The sequence below is a fragment of the Rhinichthys klamathensis genome, unplaced genomic scaffold, assembly GCF_029890125.1.
Source record: "Rhinichthys klamathensis goyatoka isolate OS25496 unplaced genomic scaffold, OSU_Roscu_1.1 h1tg000246l_1, whole genome shotgun sequence".
Lineage (NCBI taxonomy): Eukaryota > Metazoa > Chordata > Actinopteri > Cypriniformes > Leuciscidae > Rhinichthys > Rhinichthys klamathensis.
In genome coordinates this window covers 179294-202282 of record NW_026606768.1, presented here as the reverse complement: position 1 = coordinate 202282, position 22989 = coordinate 179294, and the positions used below count along the sequence as shown (strand labels likewise).

The 22989-nt window shown below is 36.4% G+C and overlaps 1 protein-coding gene across 1 annotated transcript; it reads left to right on the top strand.

Moving 5' to 3' along the window:
* The first annotated feature begins 3439 nt into the window (after nucleotides 1-3439).
* On the top strand, nucleotides 3440-21607 carry si:dkey-199f5.8 (beta-1,4-galactosyltransferase 3). Its single transcript, XM_056266288.1, has 7 exons — nucleotides 3440-3585; nucleotides 14331-15416; nucleotides 16350-16585; nucleotides 17876-18063; nucleotides 18512-18634; nucleotides 20560-20664; nucleotides 21313-21607. Exons 2-7 carry the CDS (start codon nucleotides 15158-15160, stop codon nucleotides 21476-21478), a joined length of 1077 nt encoding a protein of 358 aa, XP_056122263.1. The 5' UTR covers nucleotides 3440-3585; nucleotides 14331-15157; the 3' UTR covers nucleotides 21479-21607.
* Nucleotides 21608-22989: the final 1382 nt, after the last annotated feature.

Genomic DNA, 22989 nt, shown 5'->3' with positions numbered 1-22989 from the left:
ACTACTGTTTGATTAAAAATAAAATAAGAATCAGGATGAATGAATTATGAATAATTTATGCCATTTTGTGAATATTAAGTAAACATGTAATCAAGAAATTAATCATGTAATCAGCGGAAATTTAAATTACAGCAAATATCTGTAAAACAGCAGGTATTTCATTGCATGACAAAACGGAAAAATTCTTTAAAAAAATACAGACCATTAGCCTACCTGTAAAATTACATTTATTTTTGACAATGTAGCCTAATCAAGATTACATATAATCAGTTACTATCCAGCACTATAACCACTGTTTTTTGGTGTTATTCAGATACGATTAGGCTATAGTTTTTGTTTATATTTTGAATTAGTTTTTATTTAATATATTTTCCATTGTAATTTTAGTTTAAGTTTTAGTAAAAAATAAATAAAATGTCTACTATAGTTTTTTTTTTTTAATTCGTTTCAGTTTTAGTTATTTTAGTACATCAGGGTAATAAAGTTGAAATAAATAGCTGAAATAAAATACGTTTAAGGTTTTTAACATTTTATTTCAGCAACAAATTTTATTTTTTTATGACCTCAAACCTCAAATTTTTTAAACCTCAATTTCAAACCAAACCTCTTTCCTAATTTCCTTATTTTGAATCGCAAGTGTTGCATTACTGTCTTTCACCACAAGATGGAGTTTGGTAATAAATAAAATGTGCACTGACCCTCTCAATATTATGAAAAAAAGAAAAGAAGAAAAAAAAAAACCTTTTATGCTTTGCCGTTCTCTTATCATTGTGTATGGCTGCCACCTGTAGGCTAATCCAGTGTTTCCCAGCCCTGCTCCTGGATGCACACCAACAGTGCATATTTTGGATGTCTCTCTTATCTGACCCATTTATTTCTGACCTTAGAGTCTCTACTAACGAGCTGATTCACGTGTGATTGAATAGGAAGAGTTGGAAAATGTGTAGTATTGGTGTGTCTCCAGGGGCCTATACCATGAAGCCGGTTTAGTGGGTAGCCAGGAATGTTTCAGTTTAGTTTGCGCCACCAACCCTGGGTTTTAGGCACTATGAAAGTGGTTTGGCTTTTAGCAGTATTCATCGCCATAGTAACTTATGCTCCACGGCTAACCTGGCCCGGGGGCAGGTTATGTGTTATGTTCCAGGTAAGAGGTTGCAAACCGAACTTGGACCACTCAGCTGTGAGCAAAGGATAAAATCACTCCACCAGTCCACCTGTTTTTACTCCAAATTAAAGGTCACTACATAGCAAATTATTTTTAAAGACAAAATCGTCTGGCTTTTAGTAATGCTTATTTAGAATAATAATTTTGTATGATTTAGATATTATTTATGTAATTATTAAACCCTTAATCGATCACACATGTACAATTTTGTTCATAAATTATTATTACGCAGAGTTTAAATGAATAAATATATATAAAGGTAATATAAATACGCTTTGGAATCGATAGATAAAGCTATAAAATGACTACACGTGAGCTTAAATGTTCAATTCTCTCTCAACTGTTTAAACTAACTTCACTACTTTTACTTGTAGGCTACTGATATACAGTAGCGAGACCTTTTCTTTTAGTTGTCCTCTTTCATAGACAGCTATTTTCTTCTTGCTGTGTAAATTTGTTTAAGTTCTTAATATTTTAGGCTACTTTTATTTAATAAGTGAATTGCGCTGCTTCTCTCGCGAGAAAGGAATCTCAGTTTCACTCTTTCTGAGCAAGTGATTGGCTGTTCGCTACTGATGTCACACCTAAACTCTTAAACTCAGGATCAGAGCCTGAGTTGACAGAGAAAGTTGATGATCAGCATCATGGTACCAACAAGGTGTGACATAGCGAACAGCCAATCACATGCATTTATAATGTTTATAATAATTTAAAAGCAAAGTTTAATGTTACTTGTCAATTAATATGCGATATTAGGCTAATTATGTGAATATATTATATGAATTAAAAATTATTATAATTAATATAATATAATAAATAATCAGCAGCAAAATATGAGCAATTTTGTCTCTGAAGTTTTTCCTCAATAAACTGCTTTAATTTAGAGCGAGAGATACCGGGGAAGTGGCTTTATTGCATCAGATACGTGTCACTTTGCTCACATCTGATTGGTCCAGTTTTGGTCTGCGACCACTTAAGCAAGAATGCTCCGGAGCAGGTTAGCCGTGACAGTAAGTTACCATGGCGACGGACCCCGCTAAAAACCAATCCACATTCCTGAGCCTGAAAAACAGTTTTATCAAATTTATCTCGAACTTACCTGGGTAGCAACTGAAACCAGCTTTGTAAAACAGGCCGCAGGTTCAACAGGCCTGAGGAGTTTTGGAACAGAGATGCAAAAGATTATCTCTTGGGTCACCGTCACCGCCTGCCCCTAAATACAAAGCTACCCTATAAGGTCTAAAAAACAGCTAAAAAACATCTAAAATGGGCACTTAATTGTATTTTATTTAGCCTTAATGGAATTTATTTGTATGACTAAGGCTCAGTGCTGTCGATAGTTCAGTGGTAGTTCATTTATAACTTTGTTTGCTACTGCTTTTATCAGTTCATCAGTTGGCTAAAGAACTTTATTATACAACTGATTGTAGACATGTTGGATTATGTTCTTACCTGCACTTTATGTCCAACTATGCGTTATGGCCTTTGACTGTAACAGTGACTTTTCTGCACCTTCATTTTACGGAATGTAAATTTTAATTTTACGGTAATTTTAAGGAATGATCAAATTACCCATGAATGATTACCTATAGTTCAGATTGATCTTCTTAAAAAGTCATTTTACACCTTAAATGCAGATGCAGTAGGCCTAAATATCGTATCTCAACTGCATGAGGGAAAATAATGATGACAATATAGTCATTTATGAACGGCGGGTGGCTGGTGTCATACTAGGCTGTTGTAAAGGTTAATCAGTTTAGCCGATTAGAAATGAGCTACAGGAAAGAAATCACAATAATACATGATCATCCATGACAGCAGAAGTTGGAAGATTCTGTTAAAAAAGTTAGGATTTACAAGACAAAATCAATTCAGAGTTAATAAAGTAGCCTAAAATTATACTCAACATAACTATAATGCCTGGCTTTTCTAGTTTTGTACATCTTCAAAGTAAATCTATTAACTATTACAATATATTCAAACACTTTTAAAATATCCATGTTCTTTATTAGTGCTGCAAATCACAGTAAATTAGGTTGAGGTACTATTATACATTCATGTAGCTACTATTATTATGGATGAATAGATTGTAGCTATTTGAAGCAGACGAATGTTATATCAAGGTTAATGAAAAACGGCACAAAAACACAGAGGGTGCGGTCAAATGTGTGTTCATAGATAAAATGTGTTTCAACCCTCACTAACGCAAAAAGAGAAGTGCTCTAGTGTGCGCGCACATACGCTCACTACAGCACAGCATAGCAGCGTGAGCGCGCATCACTTCCTGTGCAAGTGTGTGTGCATGCTGGGCGCTTTCAACTCCGACTGGACAACCGTCGGAGTCGACGAAGTCAGACAAATAGACAGGAGTAACGGAATATCTGGGGGAATACTCCACCAAACTATCCGAGTTTAACCAGGTAAGTTCTAAAGTCTCGTATCAAGGTCTTTGTTTTCCTCATTTAGGCTTTGTTGAAGTGTAATTTCCTCACCTTTTGGAAGGTTATTGAGTATGTGAGAAGCCCCAGTTGTGCTAGCCTGCTGTAGCTAACCTCAGTGGCTCTGTTGCTCAGGATCGTTTCCTCTCAAGTTGAGGTCTAAAAACCCCCCGTGTTTATGTCGAAACGACTTTTTTGCGTTTTACAGGCGCCCTGATAACACCTACAGCATCAGTCTCAGCGGCTATAGTGTGTCATTATATCCAGCTGTGACTGTTAAACACAATTATCACGACGCACCACTGTCACAAAATCAATATTTATCTTGATACATATTCATGTCTATTAGAGATCGACAGTTACCTCTTATTAGATTACCGCTTAGATTTTTAAATAAGTTCCACTTTTATCAAAACTTACATAACGACCAATAAACTATATAAATATTATTATAATTATCTTTTCTGTTGTTGTTGTTGTTGTTGTTGTTATTGATGCATAGACTTTACAATAAGGTTCCTGATCTAACAAGAGCTAACAATAAACAGTATTTTAATTTTAATTAACGTTAACAACGATTAATACTGTATCAAATGTATTGTTAGTGTATGCATTAGCCAATGTTAACTAATGGGAACTTATTCTAAATTGTTACCCAATACAATAAATGATACTTTACCCTTGAATACTTTTGTTGTTTTGCTTTTTACTTTTGTTGTTTTGCTTTTTACTTTTATTTTTATTTTTATTTTTTTTATTTTTTTTTAGAAACCCACCAAAGGGTGCAATTTATTGGTAGGCCCGATACAACAAAACCTAAAGAACAGCAGAAATAAAACACTTTTTTAAAATTATCTAAAAAGTATACTAGTCTATTCAAATTATGAGTGTTAGCCTACTATATAATATTGAATATTGTATTATTCGCCTGTGTGACTGTCTTGCTGTGTTTCCCATTACTACAAAATATGATATAATACATGCTTACATATTCACACACTTTTGTTTCTGTTAGTTTGCGTTTTTATTTTACTGTTGTCTATTTCAACAGAACAAGATAACAGTTTGTTGATCAAATTATTGTTGTGTTATAAGCAACTTTTTGTTAAATAACCAGTTTTTAGCAATATCTCGGATTTGTTTAGTAGTAGTAAAATGGTTTGGTTCAGTTTCTTTTCTTCTGATATTTGGTTTCTCATGACATGATTGCACAACATAGTATCACCCAACTTAAAGTAGATTAATCTTCATTTCAGGTCAGATAAACGTTAGTAACACTTTATAAGAAGATGGTCATCTGTTTTGTTTTGTGTGTATTATTTGTTTAAAAAAAGAAACCTGTTCGGGACAGTTTCCTGAAAGATCTTTTCACCGTTTGTCATGCAAATTCATAGTATTTTGCAACGTAAAGTTTTGCCTAAATAATTTGTTGAAAGTTTGCCTTTGGCGGAACGTTTTAGGTAAATATCACAGTCAGTGAGTAGATTTAATTTGTCTGTTTTAAATATTTCTTGGATGGCATCATGAGGAATGAAATGTGTTTAAGAGCTTTGAAACCTTTAAAGAGGTGATTTACTGTGATAAGGATCTTAAGAAAATTTATGATATTTGTACTCCTTTGTAGGTGATTCATTAACGGCTTAAGGACAAGACAGAATTGTTAGATCGAAAGCCCTGTGTGATTTGTTAATTTAGAAAATGTATATATATATTTTCATCATTTCACCAGGTAGGAATGTGTGGTTGTTATGCTCTGGTGAAAGCTGTTGTCTAGTCCCGTTTTACTAATTGCACACTGGAGCTATTCCTGATAATACATTTCTATGCTGCTTTGTTTTCCTGTTTGAAACCATGACTTTTTTTAATGGGTTGCCGTTTTTAGTCCCGCTGGATCTTATCGCTTGGTTACAGATCCAAGCAGCAGGTTGTTCTGCTTGCTCTCTAGGCTTTGCTCTCCCTGTAGCTTTGTGGCGTATAAGGCACAAAGCAGGAACGGCGAAATCCAAAATGGGTCAGTGAAATATGTCTAGCTTTGAATCAGCAGTCTCATTTTAAGCCATCATGGTCAAAGAAATTATATCTGTTGAGAGTTCTAATTTCTACTTTATACATTGACATTACAGAGGAGTCAGAATGTTTGCTTGCTCTATTATAACATTCTAACTTTTGGAAATGGTACAAGGTGTTTGGTTTTGAAAAGGTCTTGAAGATCTTGATATGTTCCTGAACTCTTGTCAGTCGCAGTTCTTTTGTAACATGGGAATTCATCAAAGATGCATTTTTAAGACTAGTTAGCCCCAGCAGAGTTTGGTTTTGTGTACTTGTTGCCACCATGTGGAAGCTGTGCTGTAATTTATTTTCATTTTTTATGATGCTTGCGTGTTCAATCATTGAATGATCAGATCCAGGTTTACTGAGTTACTAGAATGTTTTCTACCAAGGCTTTTCAACGTGTTTCCTTCGCAGACAGTATATGGACATTAGGAAGACAGATTCAAGCCACGTCGACATTCAATGTTTGCGTAACATCCTGCCTATAAAGATGAAGCCTTTTTAGATAAAAAAGCAACCGGTGATCATATTAGTTACTAGATTGTGGTAAATGGACCTCTTCTTTTCACTTTCATGCATTGATGCATTCCAGTTGATTCTCCTCATTCTTTCCACGTAAGATATTAAAAGCAGCTTTAGTAAGCCGAGTAATATAGCTGAGGGAAAATATTTCCTGGTACTCTTGCTGCGGGCACAAACTAAATCCTCTAGCACCACAAATGATTGTCTGCGTCACCATTGACTATTATTCCCCCTGCCCTCTCGGAACAGGAAATTGATATTTTCTTCCTTGATGCGTTTGAACACATAGCTTACGCAAACAACTCTGATGTTGTATGTGTATTATTAAGGAAGATCCTTTTTTCCATTGCATCAAGTCTGTCTGGATTCGGCATGCTTGGCTTTTACTTGCCTTCAGGTTATGTGCAGAGATGTTATATAAATGCTCCGGATTTGACCGAGTTAAAGTTGTGACAGCCAAATGCCATAGTCCTTAAAGAGTGACCTTTTCCCCTTTAGTTGTTCTGATGTACTTTGAGCTCAGGCCTGTTTTTACACATTATATTGGGAAACCTAAATTGTGCCCAGCTGATTTTTTATATATATATTTTTAAATCTGGCTTGCTTTTGGATCTTGGATCTATTTGATCATGAAGTGCCACGTACATATGTTCAGAGATTTCCATCTGTGTTTTTTTATGCAAATATTTCAGGATATTGCATTTAACATTCTGGACAGAAGCACCAAGATGCAAATTTCCACAATGTGCAGAGAACTTTCCTCCTAAACCCTAAGGTAACATTATTTCAAATCACAAGCACAAATCAAAAAAGAAAGGTATGATCATATAAGATGAAAACACTGCATGGGTCTTCCTACAGTCAGATTAAATGGGAATGGCTTTAGGGCAGCGGTGGATGAAGTACCTGAAAATTTTCTAATTATTTCTTTCTAATTGAATAAATTAGACCTAAATAAAAAAATATATCTATATATTAAACAGACTTGCACATTAGATGGCAACTTCTTAATTCTGTAATCAAATTACAGTTTTTTTTGTTTTGTTTTTTACAAAAAAAAGAGGAAGTAAACACTGTAACCAACAGGGCACTCAGTCTCAGGAATCTGGTAAGTTTGTGCACACTGAACCATATTTAAAATAAAATAAAAACAAGGTAACACAAATTTTACTTATAGCACACAGTAAAAGTGCCATGAATATGTCATAGTGGGCTACTGAATATAGCGCAGCATAGTTTGAAATCAAGGGTTTAAAAGTTTGTCAATCGTACGTCTCCAGTGAAGCTGAACTCTTCTGTCCACACGGACTGACCGCCACGCACAGAGAAATACGCGTTCATGCAGGGTACAAATTTGACTACATCTGCAAGGTTTGTGAAATTAAATGTTTATTAGATAGTCAAAAATTTGTTTAAATTATATGAATTAGTTTTTTGCTGAATGCTGACGGTAAATGAGAAGGTACAATAGTGTTTGCCTTTCTGTTACTAATAATATAAAAGCACATGCTATAATACTTTTTCGTATAGTTTACTTTCTTTGTTTAACAGTTCTGTCTAGTAACATATTAGACAAAACTGTTAAACAGAGAATGAAGACATAGATCGAAAGCCCTGTGTGCTCTGGCGCTGCTGTTCTCAGAGCCAGCGTTCTCAGCACTGTCAAAATAAAAGTCCCGCATCCAACACAGCGGCCAAACAGAAAAACTTATCGGCCAATGCCGATATTTAAAAAATGGCAAGTATCGGTCGATATATCGGCCTTGGTGATATATCGGTTGACCACTTGTAGTCGACTAAATGTTCGTTGACGAGAAGAAGCTTAGTCGACCAAAATTGTATTAGTTGGTTAGTCGCAGAACGACGGGTCCTTGTAATTACAGTGTCGGGTCGAGAAAATCCAAACATTTGACCTCAAATATGGCTTATCATTTGAAAAATTTAAGTAGTAGCAACTTTAATCTTGATAAATATGCGCTATTATTAGGCGCATATTCATGTGCTTGTGCGAAGTGTTGAAGCTAAAGTATTAGCGTACTTACTGCATGACATGGAGGTGGCGGTTTGATTGATAACAATGGAAACAACTTGAAATACTCAAGTTGTTTTTGGTCATGCAGATAGATAAGAGTAATACATCTACACCACTCACTGTCGTTTTGATCATTTTATCATGAAATTCAAACAAAAAATGCCGTGTTGACGCTCTTTAATGTGCTGTATAGGCGCCTCAGTTCAAATGGCAGCGTGGAGCACGACTCAACACGATCATCTCTTCCTCTTTAATACTAGTTATAAAGCTGAATGAACATCTGAAGTAAGGTATGTTGAAAGATACAATACAACTTACTGAAACGTATCATTATCTCATGTAATAGCTCAATCAGTGTTTCAATGGTGGAAAGACATCAATAAAACGGCTTGTTAACAATGTCACGCAGCATTACGTTTACCTCAGGCAAGTTGGTTCGTTAGAGAAATGAACTCTTGTTACGCTAAATATGCACTGACTACGTTAGCCTATATATTCATTATATTTTACTTAACCTATTAGTGAAGCTTGATTATTTAATGTATGTTCAAATAAATCTGTCATGAAAATAACAGCCACTTTGTAAATGATTATTTCAACCACGAATTGGAGTTAAAACATATACTTTTATAATTAGATTTAAGAAGTTAATGCAAAAACTGCCTTATATGCAGTTTAGGTGTTTGCATACAATTTGTTATTTGAGTGTTGATTATTATATCTAAAAATAAATATCAATTGAATTTAGGCTAATAGTTTGGGCTCTGTTGTTAACCTTTAGTAGTAATGTGCAAATAAGGGTGACTGAAAACAAGCTCCTGAAAAAATTTGCTGAGCATTGGATGTCTGTTCTTGTATGTGTCCATGTGTTACTGACATTTGTTTTTAAGGTGCAGTTTGTTGTTTTAAGACTTTTGTGACACAATCTGCCTTTTGTAGACATGTTTGAAAAGTACTGCCAATTAGGCACTGTGAAGTTACATACTGGTGTTGGGTTGTGCTACAATGTTATTGTACGCTCTGTAGCTTACTGTACAGATGGTGTGTATTTGAGTGATCTTCTAGGCTTTAGCGGGACATGCTTTGCTATACATGGACAGATGTTGGTGAATTGGCTGATAGACTGACTGTTGACCTTGTGTGACAATGAAGCAGGAGAACGAGGGATTGTTTTCTCTTAAGATTCGATTGACAGCAGGCTGCAGGATCCTGGGAATCCAACCCTCTTCTCAAAATCCTTTATTCTTACCGTTTTCATAATCTAACACATGGAACCCAGATGCTCGGTATAGCTCCAGCCAACGTTTCATTTGTCTCGCTGACTTGGCTAAGAATTTTTATGGTTTGAAGCCTCTCAACTTTTATTCACTCTTCCTTTCGCTTATACTTGCTCTCTTTTCGTACTTGTAGTATCATGCTTAGTGATTATCAGGGAATGTTTCTAAACAAATTGTTAATGCTCATAAAAGGGGATTTTCCTGTATTTTTTTATTTATATTTATATGTAAAAAATCAATACATAATAAAAATCTGGAGGATTGATAATGTAGGTATTGTTGATATGATCAAGAGAGCAGGTTAGCCAACGACTGACAATGCATTTATCTTATTTGATACAGTGAAATTTAATTTCATTAAAATATAATACAGCATTTCATTTGCTACAGTAAAATTACACAAATATATAAATATTTATAATATACATTTAGTTTAAAATAAAAATAAGGTTATACATGAACTAATATATGAAATATATAAGGTTACCCTATATATATATATATATATATGAAATTATATTGCACAATTCACAATGGCCCTCATTTATCATTCTTGCGTAGAAACGGGCGTATATGTTGGCGTAAGATTATGCTTACACTCCTCTCACCGCCTGATTTATGAAGCTGTGCGTACCTTTAAAATCCAGGTGTACGCAATACCTGCCCTTGATAAATCCCGCGGCTGAAAACGATCGTCATTAGAATAACACGCCCCTATATATTCAAGTCTCCGCTTCCCCCACGCCCTCATTTTACGCCATGTACACACGGAAGACGGCACAGAAGAGAAACTTCTCCGACGTGGAGCCGAAATGACCTATCACAATGCATTATTTTACAGTACGTCTTTTGAAACAATTAGCATTCAATTTCGAATCACGTCACATGTATTGGGGTGTACAATAGTGATGATGATGATGTGATGTTGCATGACAATTTGTAATATTCTTCTTATTATTATGATTTTTATTATTAATGACGCTTATTGTTATTTAGAAGAAGAACGTAGTTATTATTATTTGTATTATTATTATTATTATTTAAAAGAAGAAGAATGTCTTCTGAATTATTTTTTGGTCATTGAAAGCCTTTCATTACCGAACCCAGTCCGTGCGCACCTGCCGGGCCTAACCATGAAACGTCAGGGTAAATGCGCACAGGCTCGCAACTGAAGGAATACATATGGCTACAAATCAAATGCTTTGGTAAAGTCACACAAATTAAACATTGAAGTCCATGTTTCACAAAAATAAACACTGAAGTTTATAATTACTATGTTGTTGTTGTTTAGTCATAATATATCTTTTAGTTTGTCAGTGCGTTTTGTGGTGTTAGGAATTGTTTTTCTGCGCATTTCCGCACTAACTCAAAACGTGCGTACATGTACACCACCTCCTGAGCTGGCGTAGGATTTGAGCGTGCCGTACGCCAACGTCCATATTGATAAATCTCAAAGTCACCGTGGTTTTGGGTGTACGCCAGGTGTACGCTGGAAATTTGGTGTACGCACTTTTGATAAATGAGGGCCAATATATGTAAACAGAAAACATGCAGTTTCCAATGACAAGTCTGTTGCTAGATTTTAGAACAGACATTAAAAAGAATGTCCTCTTATGTTAATTACGCACAGTTATTGGCTGATGGTAATAGTCTTGTTAGATGCTAGCGCAGATGCAATCTCATAATTCAGTCAAGCCGGACTATTGCCTCATATAAACCTCATGCAGTTCTTCACTTTTCTCTATGCTGATCTGCTGAGCAAAGGCACACGAGTCGCCACGGGCTGCGCTGCAGGAATGATCTCTCAGTATGTTTATGTTAATGCACTTTGTTTACCCATTCATCTTCCCATTATACTGTGTTTGTTAGTGGTTTATGTAGTGTAATTTTAAAGCCCTTGGGCATGGGACAATGTGCCTGACTATGCACGGCTCGCTGCTGTGTGAGGGGAGTGAAAGGAAGAAGATAAAAGATTGTGTGTCTTTGCTTGTGAAGATGGAGTTAGTCATGTCATTGCTGTCCATTTGAATCCAGAATGGAAGGAGGTCCGTGCGACATGTTTAGGCAAGAAAAGCACACAATATTCTCTTACCATCTTCTTTATTCCATTTTAATATTGGTTATCTGTCCATCTTTCTTCCCATCTCCATGTGGATTAGTAAGACTGTTACTTTGTTCCAGTCCAGAAACTATAGACCTGTTAAGCTTGACTACACTTCCCAGAAAGCTTTTTGGTTTTCTTGAGTGCCTCTAGATTATAATTTTTTTTTGGGGGGTATCATTAATGCTACAAAGATTATGAGATTTGAGTTGGGTTCAAATATGGTCATCTTGTGTCAGAGCATCACTTGAAGGTTATACGCTGATGTTTAAAGCAATATTCTGGTTAACTTATTTTCAATTGAATGTGTGTGTCCCACATCTGGCTTATAGGTCAATTACTACAGACAAAAATATGCATTTTAAAAATGAATTTGGAAACCTGTTTAGTAGAATATCTAGTACCAAGAAATCATATTTTATGATTCATATTGACTCGAATATGGTGAAGGATATATGGAAAAGGATGCCAATAAAACTTGAATCAGTATCATGAATCCTTCACTGAAAGATTCAGCGGTTACTGAGTCAACATAATGAATCTCACTTATTGAATTAAAAATTATTATTATTATTTTAGTAATGTTAATCTAGAAATTAAGCATGTTTTGTGTACTTTAGTGTTCATTAACCCATATTAAAATCTCCTTTTGACAATGTTGTAGTTAGTTTTGGGTTGACCCCAATCTGACATATTTCTTAGAGATTTACAAAGATGTCATTTCTCTTTTAAAAGGTACGAATTTAGAAGTAAGATGACTTTAAGGGAGTTTATTGTGCTGATGGTCTAAATATCAAAAATATTCTTTTTTTTCTTTTTTTGTTGTTGAAATGGTTGTTAGTGGTAATAAACATTGATGTAGTTCATAGACCTAAAGTAGAGTTGAAAATAACTTTAATGTCCATTCTAATGGGGTGAGGTTGAGGCAGAATGTGTGTTAGTCAGCAGCACAGAGTCAAACCTCATGCTCTCTGACTATATTTACCATAGTGGAATGATGTCATTTACAGTATCTCTTCCAGCCTTCCCCTTATTGCTTCTCTCTTTCGCTTCCTCTCCTTGATCTTCCGTCATCACATAGAGATGTATAAACCATCTCTCATTCTTCCTGAAAGCACCGAAGCCGTACCGAAACGTGTGAGAAGGAACAGCTGAAGATGAGATTAGTAAGAGACGACTCTTCTCCTCACATCGTTGCCTCATCTTCTGCGCCATTCCCCAGATTAGGATTATCGGCCTGTGAGTGGTGGTTTTAATGAGCTGTAATTGATTTGTAAGCACAGATCCACCAGACTGTGTCAGGAAGATTAAATTAAGCTTGTTTGAAGCCCCAGGTCTCTTTTTGTGTGATCCTGGTAGTGGTGGGACAGAATTCCCAGCAGGGGTGTGTGGCTTTCGGGACCGATCTTACAGAGTTCCTGCTTTCCTGCTGAGGGTGTTTGCCTCCTTCCCCTTGGACAAGGCCTGTGTCTGGGAAGTCAGCCATGACCAAGTGCAGGCTTTATTCATCTAAACACATTTTAGAGGAGTGGAGGGAGGAGCGACACAAGCTGGTAGTGTTTGCTCTCCAACAGTTGTACATAGGGTCCAAAATTAACTTTTTGCCACACCTGCCAATGAGGTGTGAGGTGGAAATGTACTAACTATAAACATTTCGTACTAGCCTTGAAACCATTTTTCCTGTTTTATTAATAATACGAATAAATAGTACTTTCATATTAGGCGCTATATAAACTAGAGTTGAAAAGTTTTGGGTCAGTGAGATTTGCTTTTGAGAGTTTGTTCTTTAAGGCTGCATTTATTTGATCAAATATACAGTCAAAAACAGTAATATTGTGAAATATTACTACAACTTAAAATAGCTGCTATTTTAATATATTTTAAATATTTTGTTTTTTTTTCTGTGATGGTAAAGCTGAATTTTCAGCAACAAAAAACACCAGTCTTTATTGTCACATGATCCTTCAGAAATCAAAGCCTGGGACACACCAAGCCCACTTTAAATAACTAGCGGCAAAGAAAACCGATGGTGGTGTCGGCTGCGTCTTGACCAAAAAGCTGCACTTGAACACACAGCACAGACTACAGCTGACTGCAAACTAGCACGTCTGTTCTGCACCTGCGTGTAAGGAATTAACTGTCTATATCAGCAGGCAACAATAGTCTATATTCGTCATTCAAAAGAAACCAAAACGAGGATATTGGAGATATACACAGATTTTCAAAATGTAAACAAAGCAGTTTTTGCTTACCATTTTGTATATCTGTTATGTTGATAACTTTATTTACATGAGATGAGTCTGAGCCTGACGATAGCAGACAAGTGGAACATACCACAAAAACTAGCCCGGCAGATACTCGCTGACCGCCGATTTGGTGTGTCCTGGCCTTAATATGCTGATTTTTGGTGTTTATGTGGAAACTGGAAACCATGTTTTTTTCCCTGTTGTTTCATGTCTTTACTGTGATTTCTTTTTATTAAATTGACTGCATCCTTGTTGAATCAAAGTATCTTTTGAAGCGTAGTGTATACTTTCTATTCTTATGACAGTGGTGTGTTTTCTTTGCATGTCAATTGCAATAAACATTTCATAGTGTCACTATTCATTAAAACTGCATTTTCACAAAAATGTCAAGACCCCTCTAAGTTTTGTACCCTGATCATCCAGAAGCATGAGTGAATTAGTATTGAGGCAAATAAATTTTTGTAACATATTGTAAAGCCTTCCTCTTTGTTTTTCAGACACTGACTCCTGTCATTGGACCAGCTGGCGTTGGACGGGGTGTTGGACCCTCCCCCTGCACAGCGACAGAATGAGACAATAGCTGGGGGTGTTGGATATCATCCCTCCCCCCTCCTCTTTGTTTCCCCCTCCTACATATCCAAGACACATACATACTCACTATCTTACACCAGCACACTACAAAACAGTACCCTGGACCTCTCTGGCCCCCATGCTTTACTTTGTAGGGGCCATGAGACTTCTACAGGGCTGCTGCTGTTGTTGAGAACCCTTTGGGAACAAAACAATCAATTTCCTTCCAGCAAGTGGACACATCCTTCCGGTTCCTACGGCTTTGGTGGAGCTTGACGGGAGCTCAGTAGATCATTGAATCATGAAAACACCAGAGGACCACTGGGAGCTTCCATTTGGAGTTGCACATTAATAGGCTAAAGACTGCCAGTGAGCAAAGCAAATCTAATTCAACCTGCAGCAGGTCTGAACGTCTGTTAGAAGAAATGATACCTCTCCTTAGCCATTTCATCCACCACATCTGAAGTGCCTTGTATTCCATCCAACTGTTGTTTACCTCTACTCCACATATCTGATCCAATCCTTATGATTGATTTGTTTACATCTCCAGGCCTTATAGCTTTCCAAGACATATCTGTTTATTTGTTTGTTTCTGTTTGCGTGCATAAGAATCACACTCTGAAGTATCTGAGATACGAGGAATGAGACCACCGTAGAGTTCTGTTACTCAAACTTATCAAAACCTAAACTCACTCAGACTGTTCATCTGACTCTCAAACGTGGTGCAGTACTTCCACTGTACGGTTCCGTCACCATGTACACGCTGCAGTCCAAATGGCGTTACCTGATCATGTTCTTGGGCGTCCAGTTAGTGGTCATGGCTCTTCTCTCCAGAGAGGGCTACCAGAAAAGGGTGTCGTATTTTTTCCGAATTTTCCGTAAGCCTGATTCTACAACGGGACATGCAGTCGGTGCACGCAACCACACGGATGTGTATGCCAACCTCTCCCTTTTAGGCCCTCCTGTTAATAAAGAGGACATGCCCTACTGCCCGAAGCAGTCTCCTCTGATTGGTGAGTTCAGTGTAGCGTGTTATCAAGTTGTCTGATCTCTCTATTGTGAATGCATATATCAGCGTGTTATTTGTAATAAATAGCCTGGGAGCTTCCTCCCGGTATAACAGATAATATTTTTTAAATAAAAAGAAAGAAATAAAAAAATTAAGAATTTCTGAATTCAAAAATGTAATGGTCAAAAGAGATGGAAACCCTAAAAATAATAAAAATAGATCATAATGGATAGCATGGAAAATCTAGGTTTAGTCCACTTTTACAGTCTTCTAACTTTGGGCTCAGTATAAACAATATAATGTAAATACACTACCGTTCAAAAGTTTGGGGTCAGTGAGAATTTTATTTTTATTTTTTGGAGGAAAGAAATCAATACTTTTATTTATCAAGGACAGTAAAGACATTTATAATGTTACAAAAGATTCTATTTCAAACAAATACTGTTCTTTTCAAACAAATACTGTTCTTTTGAACTTCCTATTCATCAAAGAATCCTAAAAAAAACAAAAAAACTGTACAACTGACAGACCAACAACTGTTTCAACATTGATAATAATAATAAACGTTTCTTGATCATCAAATCCTCATATTATACTGATTTGTGAAGGATCATTTGACACTGAAGACACTGACTCTGGTGACGCTGAAAATTCAGCTTTGATCACAGGAATAAATTACACTTTACTATATATTCACACAGAAAACAGCTGATTTACACTGGAATAATATTTAATACTATAACTGATTTTTGTTGTATTTTTAATCAAATAAGCGCAGCCATGGTTAGCAGAAGAGAATTCTTTTAAAAGTATTTAAAATCGTACCGACCCCAAACTTTTGAACGGTAGTGTATATAAATATACTATAGCGTGTTTCCTTTTTTTTTTTTTACAAAAAAGTCAATACATCCTGTTCACACTCTTTTCTTATGTTCAGGTGGACCTATTCATGTCACTTTCCCCTCTGGGCTTACGCTTGCCGAGATTGAGAGGAAGAATCCCCTTGTTGTCCGTGGGGGGCGCTACAGGCCACCAAACTGTGAGGCACGCCATCGCACTGCAGTAATCATTCCCCACAGAAATAGGGAGCACCACCTCAAGTTCCTCCTCTACTATCTGCATCCCTTCCTACAGCGACAGCAGCTCAGCTATGGCATCTATATCATTCACCAGGTGCGCCTGCAGTCTGTTATTGTTGTCATTTTATTTAGTGATGCAGAAATCGCTTAAACTTAAATGTCTCCCCCAAAAAGTACTGCTCATAAACATTCAAAATCTAGTTCCATGACCAGCAAGAAATTGTGTCATTGGTCATTGTGTCACTTTCAGCATTACATAGTCTCTCAGTGAAAGCAAACATTGCAAGTTAGTTTTGTTCAGGAAGTATGGCAATGAAATTAAAAACCTTCAGGCTTCATAGCTAAGTGGCTAATGGTACATTTCCCAGAAATTGTCAATCAAACCCTTCTGAAAAATGTTTTTATCTCTTCTGTAGTAGACCATTTGTATCTTTATTTTGATTCCCTCACATCAACAAAGGTCAGACTATCCTTCTTACATTTAAGCCGTACATATTTGGTTACCAAAGCAAGTTTTTATTTTATTTATTACATTTGGCACTTTGGCGAGTGTTCATTTTAGACCGTGCTCACAGTTTAAAGTATAAAATGTATTTGTTGCTTGGTTACATAACAGATATGCAGCTTTATTATAATACAACTCAACCGTGCCTCCTGCTCTTTCCTACCAGAGCCTGTTGTAATCACTTTATCCCGATCTGTAGATGCAAACCTGTACAACTCACTCTGATAGGTCAATTCCTTGTCATCTTTTGCTCTCCCCTTGCTGATTTGCCATTTTAGTGAACAACAATGATCCTAATACAACAGTGTGCCAGATTCAGAGCTGTTTCCCCGAGCTACGTTGTCTGGATTTATTATTGTGGGTTTCCTAGGTTAATACAGTTTTATGTAGGATTATAGATGTACGGCATGAAACGTTTCGAATCGAATTGTTTTTGCTCCTGACCTGAGAGGCTCGATGAGATTGAAATCCAATTTGTTGCTAGTTGAGTTGAACTTTTATTTGGTCACATGTTTTGTGCTGTTGTAATCAGACTTAAAAAACAAAAAATAAATTATTCAGAAAGGATGCATTCAATTGATCAAAAGTGACAGAAAAGACTTTTACATTGTTACAAACAAATCTACTTAAAATAAATACTGTTTATAGTCTATAAAACATTGGATTACTATCAGAAGAAAATCATCGCCTTTCATATGTTTCTGACCACATCTTATCAAGAGGGCAAGGATTAGACCGTAATACTCATTAATCTCGTCTCTGAAAATCCTGACCACATTATAGATTCAGTCCATTTTTATGAGTATAAATCTATGCACTGCTGAGTCTGTATATCTTAGCATTATAAATTGTCATAACAATGACGCTCTGTGTGTGTAGGCTGGTAATTACACCTTTAACCGAGCAAAGTTGATGAACGTGGGATTTCGTGAGGCCATGAGGGAGGAGGATTGGGACTGCCTCTTCTTTCATGACGTGGACCTTATTCCCGAGGACGACCGTAACACCTACGCCTGCGACGCTCACCCAAAACACGCCGCCATTGCCATGGACAAATTTGGCTACAAGTCAGTGTTCAGCTGCTCTTTCTCTGCATTTCATTTGACTTTCATTTGCCTGTTTTCTACTTCAACACCTACACATATAGATTATGTATATATGATTTACTATCAGATCAATTTACAACACATGTATTTGTGGAATAAATAAGAATTTGTGGAATACTCTTCTTTACCATTTTATGTTCGCTACAAATTTGATAATATTTAAATGATAGTGAATAAATAATATATTTCATTGGATTCCCACACAAAATGAATATTTTGAAAGTAGCAAAAATAAATGATAATAAAAGACAGTTTTACTGTGACTTTCAAAAATGTGCAAAACCCCTGTAATAATAATGCCTATAGTTGAATAAACCCTCATAACACATGAACCAATACGTCACTGTACTAAACTGAATAAATACATTTATAGTATTTTTATGCATTTCTCCTTACTGTTACCACTCAGACTGCCATATAAGATGTATTTTGGAGGAGTGTCGGCTCTGACCCCTGATCAATACCTCAAGATGAACGGTTTCCCAAACAATTACTGGGGCTGGGGTGGTGAGGACGACGACATCGGCATCCGGTGAGTGAGCGAGTGTGTTTATTTGCTGGGGTGGGTTGAGTGTGTGCACGGATGCTTTGATGTGTGTGTCTACATTAATGGAGAGGTTTGCGTGGGAGGAGATCTGTCCTTGTGATGCAGCTGGCCATGAACCACCTGTCTTTTGCTAGCTTTGTCAAGTTCAAAGCTAGTGTCAACATCTGAGGGTGTGTGACTGTCTCCTTTATAGGGATGGATTGTGTGTTCTGATGTTTTATAAAGTTATAGCCAGAGTCATGGCTCACCAGCTCAGCCATAAAGGATCAAATATTGTTATGCTATACATTTTAAAATCAGTTTTAATACAAAAATTCACTTGGGCTGCATGATATAACGCTACAGCATCGACAACACAATGTGCGCATCCACGGTAGTCACATTGCACGATCGCAGGATGTGCGATGTCAAGTTATAGGAATCGTAGTTGATCCAGGATCAGTACCGACCAGTCCCCTTGGTTTGGAACGCGTGTGATTTCCAGATTAATTGCAAAGTTAAACCATCACAGAGTGAAAGTTTTTACACGTGTACACTTGTTTTTAAATCCTGTCAGTTTAAACATTCAAGTGAGTTTAAAGCATTCAAGCACAAGAAGATGCAAAACTCAATTCGGAACACTCTTGCTGTTGTTTTCTGTGTGCACACAGAGCCATGCAAAAACCAAATTTAGTTCTCTTTCTAGTTTTATTACTTAGACATTATTAGCAAAATTATGTCAAAATGCCCGTCTCTGCAAAAATCCTTGTTGCTTTTGTCTTAAGTGAACGTAATTGAGAAAGAAAACGGATGTGTATCATTTATATTTGATCTGTGCATTGGCTCTTAAAGTGACTGCAGCTTAATGTTCCTGTTGCCAACTGTGTCAAAATAATAAATCACTTTTGTAGCTTTAACAAAGATTAATTATATTTAATTTATACAATTATATCATATCATATATTATCATTATTAATTATATTTAATTTAAGCAGTGTTATTTTACATTTGACAAGTTTCTCTACTTGAATAGCGAATACTGTTAGACTTACCTGAAAAACACAAAGCCCTGTTTATTTCATATGTATCTTTGCTCTATTGTATTTATCTATGCTTGTAATATGTTTAATATTTTCTATGTGGATGCACTCAAATCACCCCAGTCATTCTAGAATAATTCTTTCCAAATAGAGCTATTTAAGTCATCTGGTGAATTTTTTTTTATATTGCAGTATATATCGCAAAAAAACTAAATATTGCAATGTCCGTTTGATCCAATATCGTGCAGCCCTAAAAGTCATATAACGGTAGTTCTTATCTCGAAACAGCAACGTCTGTCAAGACAGACTTAGAATGGTGGCTTGAAAAAAGTTTGGAAAAAGTTGAAGATTTATATGTTTTAAATGCCACTTATAGAATTTTAGTTTATATACGTTACTGTTTCAAAATTTGGGGTCACTAAGATTTGTTTTTGAAACGAGTCTCTTCACCAAGGGTATATTTATTCTGTTTATTTGTTCAAAATACAGTAAAAATAGTGAAATAGTGTTTTCTATTTTAACATATTTTAAAATGTAATTTATTCCTGTGAAATTTTCAGCATCAGTCTTGAGTGTCACATGATCCTTCAGAAATCATTCTAATATGTTGATTTGCGTAATATTTTGTGGGAACCTGTGATACATTTTGTCAGGATTAAAAAGAACAGTATTTGTTTGAATAGAAATCTTTACCTGTGTTGAATTTCTTTAAATAAAATTCAGTAAATTCCTCTTCCTGCCATTCTGATTCAAATTCCAAATACGGCTTCCTGAGGGAGTGGGCCACTCAATTACATTCACACTCATGAATTGAATGGGAACCAGTTACTCAATCCTGAGTGTCTCCTTCTGTTTTTTTTGCACACTATCTAACATTCTTCATCTTCTCAGGGTCTCACTCGGAGGAATGCTGATCAGTCGTCCGTCTCTAAAAGTGGGCCGATATAAGATGATCAAACACAAGCATGACAAAGGCAATGAAGTGAATCCCAAAAGGTAGAATCGCCTTACAAGCATCTGATAAATGCCCAAACTTTGACAAGATGTGTTTTAACATCTTTCCGTAGTACATTCTAAAGGTGCGGTCACATTAGCGAAATTTCACAGTCAAAAAAGCTTCGTTGTCTGTCGTTAATAGTGTGATATGACACACAGCTCACAAACCAAGCAGCTTTCTATTATGGAGCAATCTTTTTTGGAAAAGCTCCTTATACTTGGGAGTGGCCACACCTCCCTCCTATCTGCTTCACGGTCTTTATAAATAAAAGACATAAATTTGGCATTTTGTTGTTGTTTAGAATCCAGTATTCCTGTGATACTTTTGTTTTTTATGAGTTTAGTAAAGTCTCATCTTCTGTCCAAACATACCGCATCATCTTTAAAGAATGATCGACTTTGACGTACGCTAGATGACCTGTAAATGCGCAAAAACTGTTTCCATTGCAGTTTCACAAAATATTCCTTTTCGAATTGCCTGAAAAAACACCTCATGCTAGAGTAAAAACTTTTTTGCGATATATGGGAGTTTTTGTGAAATTGACGTTTCCTTTGGGCGTATGTGACTGCACCTTAACGCATTTCCCTTTAAAATGATGAAATCATCTCCTAGTACTTCCTCTGTTCAAGATGTTTGTTCTCATGCAGGTTTAACATGTTGGCTAAGACCCGGCACACATGGAAAAATGACGGTATGAATACGGTGGATTATGAGATTGTGTCCCGGGATTATCAACCTCTTTTCACCAACATCACAGTCAACATTGGCACCGAGGCTGGGCTGCACCCGCCCAATAAAAAGACTGCTTCTTAGCATGCTCCCAGCATTCTTGTGGATCCCCGAGGCACAAGTCTTAGCGCCAATGCCGCACTGCCTGCAGACCACTCGCCCACATGCACATGGCCAGTGAATCCACGGGACATCATGCCTTTACTGCACCACAGACTTTTCTTCTGTAATGGTGGTTCCATTTAGTGGTCTCTCTCATATTCTCCAAAGTTTGACATTTCGATCCTGTGCTCACTGGTTCACTTTATAAGTCAGGATGCTGCAGAAACTTCATCAACTGGTCCACATATTGACCACTTCGCAGAATCGGTATTGGACCACTCTGCAGGAAGGATGTGTTTCCTGACGGACAGACTGTTCAAACATCCTCTGTGCCCATGGGCACCATTTAAAAACCTCTTTTGCCTTAGAATCAAGCTGCACTCTCTCTTTACATTTCTTCCATGACGATTGAAACATAGATTCGGCCTCCCGTAGTAGGGTGAGGCCGACTCTTAGGTGAAGGGTAAAATAATTGTTTTGCCATGTGATGGAAACAGTGAAGCAGGCCGATGTACGGCATAAGCAACATTTGTTTTCTGCACTACTCTGTGAGTCTGGTGCATTTCCTCTTCAGTAAATTAGTACTTTTGGTTATGTACTGTATTGTTATCCAGACAAATGGAGTGATATTTTGTTATATATCTTCCATTTTGGGTAACTCTCTCAGAACTGGCCTCTTTGGTAGTAATAACCACTCTACATATACTGATGTTCTCCTTTTTGCCTTTGGTTGTCTTAGTAATAACGTTGGCTTTTATAATCAACGCGCTGCCTCTCATTTTCATGAATTACTCAACACATTGTATTTGATCCTTTTTTATGATTGGCTTGTCATTTGCTTTGGATTAGTAATAGTGTTGTTGAATGTAGCTGCATCTCTCTTCTTGGTCAGAGAATGTCACGTCATTGCAGAGTGCATCACGTTGATTCTGTTCGGGTTGGCTTTGCGAAGAGTTTATGCTGCTTTTTCCTCATGTTTCCATTTGAGTCCAACATTTACAACATTTTTGCCTAGAATCCTTGTTATTCGAAAGGTTTTAGGAAGGCATTCAGTTTCATTTAAGTGTAAATTATTCGTAAAACCATTCTTACGTGAATTGTCCCATTGAATAAAATGCCCTAATATTTGTAAAAACCATTCTAATGTAAATTGGTGTAATGAATCGAAATGCATTAACTTTAAAACCATTATGTAAATTGTTGGATTGAATTGAATGCGTTAACGTTTGTAAAACCATTTTTACATAACACTGTTATGTTGACTTAACTTAAAGTGATGAAACCTGTTGCCTTAAAATGATCAAGTAAATAAACTTCACGCGTAATTGAACATTTTTTCACATAACTTATTTTTTTCAATTATGCATGGTTTATTTACTTCATAATTTTAAGGCAACGGGTTTCCTCACTCTTTTTAAGTTGTCAACTGATCACTTTTTACAGTAAAATTGTTCCTTGAATCAAATGCACTAACTTTTGTAAAACCATTCTTG

Bases quoted from the DNA above. Each gene is read 5' to 3' on its own strand.
- si:dkey-199f5.8 (XM_056266288.1), top strand. From the start codon at position 15,158: ATGTACACGCTGCAGTCCAAATGGCGTTACCTGATCATGTTCTTGGGC. The intron at 16,586-17,875 runs GTGCGCCTGCAG...CTGTGTGTGTAG, and splicing joins GCATCTATATCATTCACCAG to GCTGGTAATTACACCTTTAA. The intron at 18,064-18,511 runs GTCAGTGTTCAG...GTTACCACTCAG, and splicing joins ATGGACAAATTTGGCTACAA to ACTGCCATATAAGATGTATT.